Here is a 4,761-nt window from a genome sequence, read left to right as displayed (position 1 = left end):
CTTGGGCTCTCTCTTGGCAATATCCCCATGTGAAGGTATCTTGATTCTGCTAGGAGCTCCACTTGACAATCATGGAGTTCGTTGTTGAGATCTGGATAGGGACAGTCATGGACACATTGAGTTGGGGACGACCATGGAGCTCGACTTGACAACGGTGAAGTTGGACAATCATGGAGTTCATTGTTGTGATCTGGACAGGGACAGCCATGGAAACAATGAGTTGGGGACGGCCATGGAACTCGACTCAACAGCTGTGGAGTTGGCCAGACAGTTGTCATGGGTGGAGTTTGACTAGATTCGGATAAGGCGTTGCACAATGAGGTTGGGGTGATGAACAGCTAATGTAAATTAATTGATGACATGGAATCGCCACATCCAATCTCTGCTGGTGACTTTGGACGGTTAGTTAATGGTGGTTAGATTTGGGGGCTGTAAGTGAAAATTATAGATTGTTTACGAGATAAAAAAAGTTCAAGCCAAAATTGGAACTCAACCTAAAGTTGGTGCACTTTTGAAGAAATTAGGATTGAAAAGATGGAACGGAGCGCTATTTTTATGGGAGAGTTAACTAGCAAAACTAATCCTTTAGCTCGAAGAATCGTTTTAACTGTTTATTTTCATTCTACTCCTTCCATGGAACTGGGAGCAGCAATGAAAAGTATAGCATGAAGACTTTTAAGAATGTACAAATTTACTTCTTCCACATCACGATCATATCAAAATATGGAAACTAGAGGAACAGAAAGACCGTAAATTGAAGACGGAATTCCCAGCGTCTACATCTTAGCTGAAAGAATTACTACCTTGGCGTTTCCAAAGTGACAGGTAAAAAAAGCCTAAACCATTTAAGCCCAATTAATCAAGTTTTGGAAGCTCGTCAACAAGTTGTGATCCAACGATTTTTCAGTTCCCCAATCTAACAACTTCCAATCGGCTTACCTCACTCAATTAGTTGGAGCATTCCAAGAAACAGGACTTCCATATTAGCTCCCATTCTGCGATTTGTTGCATTTATAAGCTGCCAGAAATTTAAGCAAGCCAAAAGCCAAGTGCTTAGAGCTCAACCATAACCCGGAAAATCCACAATATACCAACTCTTGCTCACCAATAAGTGATTGATAGGCCGAGTCTTGCTTGCAAAATACATCAATCAATCAGCCTATCCCTCGCAACGAAAGCAAAACCATACGAAACAGCATCATTTGGCGACAACTACAAATACGGGAAAAAAGGACCTGGTTTCTTGATAAGCATTGATAAGCGACGACTTACCCACATTAGACCGACCCAGAATGGCAAACTTGGGCCTCCCATCTTTGGGATAGTCCTTGGCTCTCCCACTGCTCTTGTCTTCACGACCTCCACTTCCTTAATCTGGGCATGACCCGCGTAGGGTCCGACGTTGATGTTCGACCCGAGAAGCACCATGTCTTCGGAGACCTCGGCCTGATCGACCCCGGGCGGGATGAAGAAAAATTTCCGGATGATCCCGGCCTAGTGTGAGGCTGATGGGCTCACGGTTTTGGAAGCGGAGGCATGGAAGCTTGGGCCGTGGTGGGTGCGCCACGAGAGAGGAGGGGGTCTTGAGAGAGAGCGAGAAGAGTGGAGCATTCGGAGATGGCCGAAGTGAGGGTTGAAGAAGAGAGGTCGAGTGCAGAGTGTAGACAGACGATTTGCTTTGCTCAAAGGGGCAGCTGAGGATGCGAAGAAAAGAGAAGAAGAAGCGAAGAGGGAGAGGGAAAGAGAGAGCGTGTCAGTGAGGAAGCCTGCTTTCTCAACGGAGGGGGAAAGAGAGAGTATAAGAGAGAGAAGAAGGAAATTTTGAAAACTGACTAGTGAGATCCATCTAGACAAGTGGCGATTAGTGAGTAGAGTGGCTAATGGTTGACATGGAAACCCAATTATACCCAATATTTTCTCACTTTTCTAAAGCAATTTATGGAGTGATACAGTATCTTTTCACCTCCCATCAATCCGCATCACCTAAATCCGAGAGGCGTGTGTTCTATTTCGGTCGACACATCGAATCATTAACAGTACTATAAATGGAAGCTAAAAGGGGGACTTTTAGGGCTGGAAGCCAAACTTTATGTTCGTTATTGAGATACTTGAAAATTCGGATAGAACCTGACTTTATTATTAGTAGATGTAATTTCACTGAGGGTTGATTTGGGGACTCAGTCGACCTTGGATCTCTGGGTTGATTCGAGGTTCATTGCTACAAGCGTCTAGGGCGAACGTCCCAGGTTCATGGGGACACTGCAAAATCAATTCCACATCTCTTACTTTCACTTGCGATGTTTCTCCTCAACAAACTGTTGCGACCTTCTTCGAGGTGAAACACTAAGGAAAAGCTAATGAATTACTAAGTTAAAGACATAGAGTAGATTGTCCCGAACAACAAGTTGGAATCCAATGATTTTTCAATTTCCCACTCTTAATAACTTCGAATCGACGTACTTCATTCAATTAGGCTGCGAATGATAACCATTCTATTTTTCTGTTCCTGGGAACAGATTTGAAACAGAAATCCATTTGGTAATGCAATTTTTTTTTTCTATTTCTGAAACAAATTTTGATTTCAAAAATAGGTTTGGAAAAAAATTGAAAAGTAAAAATTTTCTATTTTTCTATTTCTGGAACAGAAATGAGAAATAAAAATTTTTCTCATCGCTCGCCCTCACTACTAGCTAACCGCCCACCACCAGCCGCTAACCGTTTGTCACCTCCTACCGCCGCCTGCCGTTCGCTGGCCGCTGTCTCTTGCTGCCACCCAACATCGGCCGCCGTCTCCCGCCACCTGCCTCGCACCGCCATCTGCCGCCTCCCGCTGCCGATTGTCGCCATCGCCCGCTGCCGATCGCCGCTCGTCGCCCGCCTCCGGCCGTCGCTCGATGCCGGCCACCTCCCGCCACCGTCCTTCGTGCCGACCACCTCCTGCCACCATCCTTCGTGCCAGCCGCCTCCTGCCACCATCCTCCGCATAGCGACTGCCGTCCGCCTCCTGCTGTCGTCCACTGTCCTCCGCCACCAACTACCTCCCATCGTCCACCAGCTAGCCATCCGGGAGGGAGAAATTTTGTGCCATTATCAAACGAATTTTTATTTGGAAAATAGAAATTTTGTGTCGTTATTAAACGCGTATTTTTGCTCAGAAACTCTATCATGGAATAGAAATAGAAAATTGTATTTCTTGAATAGAATGATTATCATTTAGGCTTAGTTGCAGCATTCTAAGAAACAAAACTTACATATTAGCTCACATTCTGCGATTTTTTTGCATTTATAAGCTGCCACATAGATGAGAAATTTAAGGAAATCCACAATGTACCAACTCTTGTTCACCAAGAAGTGATTTATAAGCTGAGTCTTACCTGCAAAATACATCAATCATTCAGCCCATCCCTTGCGACCAAACTAAAACCATACGAAACAACATCATTTGGCGACAACTATAAATATGGGAAAAAAGGACCTGGTTTCTTGGATGTGACTGCAGCTTCCTTCTTCAGAACCAGAGTATTGATAAGCGAAGGCTTGCACACCTTAGACCGACCCAGAATGGCAAACTCGGGCCTCCCAACTTTGGGACAGTCCTTGGCCCTCCCACTGCTCTTCACCAACTCCACTTCCTTAATCTGGGCATGACCAACGTAGGGTCCGGCGATGACGTTCGACCCGGGAAGCACCATGTCTTCGTAGACCTCGACCTGATCGACCCCAGGTGGGATGCAGAAAACTTTCTGGATGATCCGGGCCGAGTCTGAAGCTGCTGGGCTCGCGGTTTTGGAAGTGGAGGCATGGAAGCTTCGGCCGTGGTGGGTGGGCGGCGAAAGGTTGATAGAGAGCAAGAAGAGTGGGGCATTCGGACATGGCCGAAGTGAGGGTTGACGAAGAGAGGTTGTGTGCAGAGTGAATACGCAATTTCGCAGTGTAATTGCCATTGTCGGAGAGAGTTGATTTGCTTTTCTCAAAGGGGCAGTCGAGGAAGAGAAGAAAGGAGAAGAGGAAGAGGGAGAGGGAGAGGGAGAGAGAGAGAGAGACCGTGTCAGTAAGGAAGCCTGCTTCCACAGGAAAGGAGGGGGAAAGAGAGCAACAGAGAGAGAAGAGAGGAAATTTGAAAACTTTGACAAGTGAGACGTATCTAAACACATGGCGATCAATGAGTAGGATGGCCTATGGCTGACACGGAAAGCTAATACTACCAAATATTTTCTCACATTTATGAAGCAATCTATGGAGTGATCCCGCGTCCTTTTGCCTCCCCTCAATCAATGTCATCTAAATCTGTGAGGCTAACAGTATATTTAGATCGACGTGTCGAATCTCTAACAACTACTATAGATGGAAGCTAAAAGAGGGATGACTTTTTGGGTTGGAAGCCAAACTTTGAGTTCTTTTGTGAGAGATTTGAAAGTTTTGATAAAATCTGACTTTATCATTAGTAGATGTAATTTCACTAAATTGACAAGAACGATTGTCCTAGATCTGTCCCATTAAGATTGTGACTTAGGTATAGGACCCCTTCATTCAACGAATTAATAATGGAAGCTCCACCTAGAGCTCAATTCATTTACAACGACTTGCGTTGTGATTATGATTTCTCAGCCTTAATAAACAACAACCATCATTAAGTCCATATCAAAAGCAGATTTTCTATTTGTAACGCAGGAGACCACGTATAGGGAAAGGGAGTTGGTGCGGTCTAGTTGAACGTGAGACGTGTCCTATAATTCCAAGCCACCCTAACCAAACTTATAT

At 45.0% G+C, this 4,761-nt stretch overlaps 1 protein-coding gene across 1 annotated transcript; it reads right to left on the bottom strand.

Annotated features, from left to right (window-relative positions):
- Nucleotides 1-3,219: 3,219 nt before the first annotated feature.
- Nucleotides 3,220-3,997, bottom strand: LOC115663433 (GTP-binding protein At2g22870-like). Its single transcript, XM_030585428.2, has 2 exons — nucleotides 3,476-3,997; nucleotides 3,220-3,374 (listed from the first exon to the last, which is right to left on the bottom strand). The coding sequence occupies exons 1-2, from the start codon at nucleotides 3,942-3,944 to the stop codon at nucleotides 3,220-3,222; spliced, it is 624 nt and encodes a 207-aa protein (XP_030441288.1). The 5' UTR covers nucleotides 3,945-3,997.
- Between the last annotated feature and the right edge of the window lie 764 nt (nucleotides 3,998-4,761).

The sequence above is a fragment of the Syzygium oleosum genome, unplaced genomic scaffold (assembly GCF_021117445.2).
Source record: "Syzygium oleosum isolate NSW1041296 unplaced genomic scaffold, Sole_v2.1 Sole_v2.23, whole genome shotgun sequence".
Lineage (NCBI taxonomy): Eukaryota > Viridiplantae > Streptophyta > Magnoliopsida > Myrtales > Myrtaceae > Syzygium > Syzygium oleosum.
Note: the sequence above shows the minus strand (reverse complement) of the source record. Positions and strands in the feature narration are given on the sequence as shown.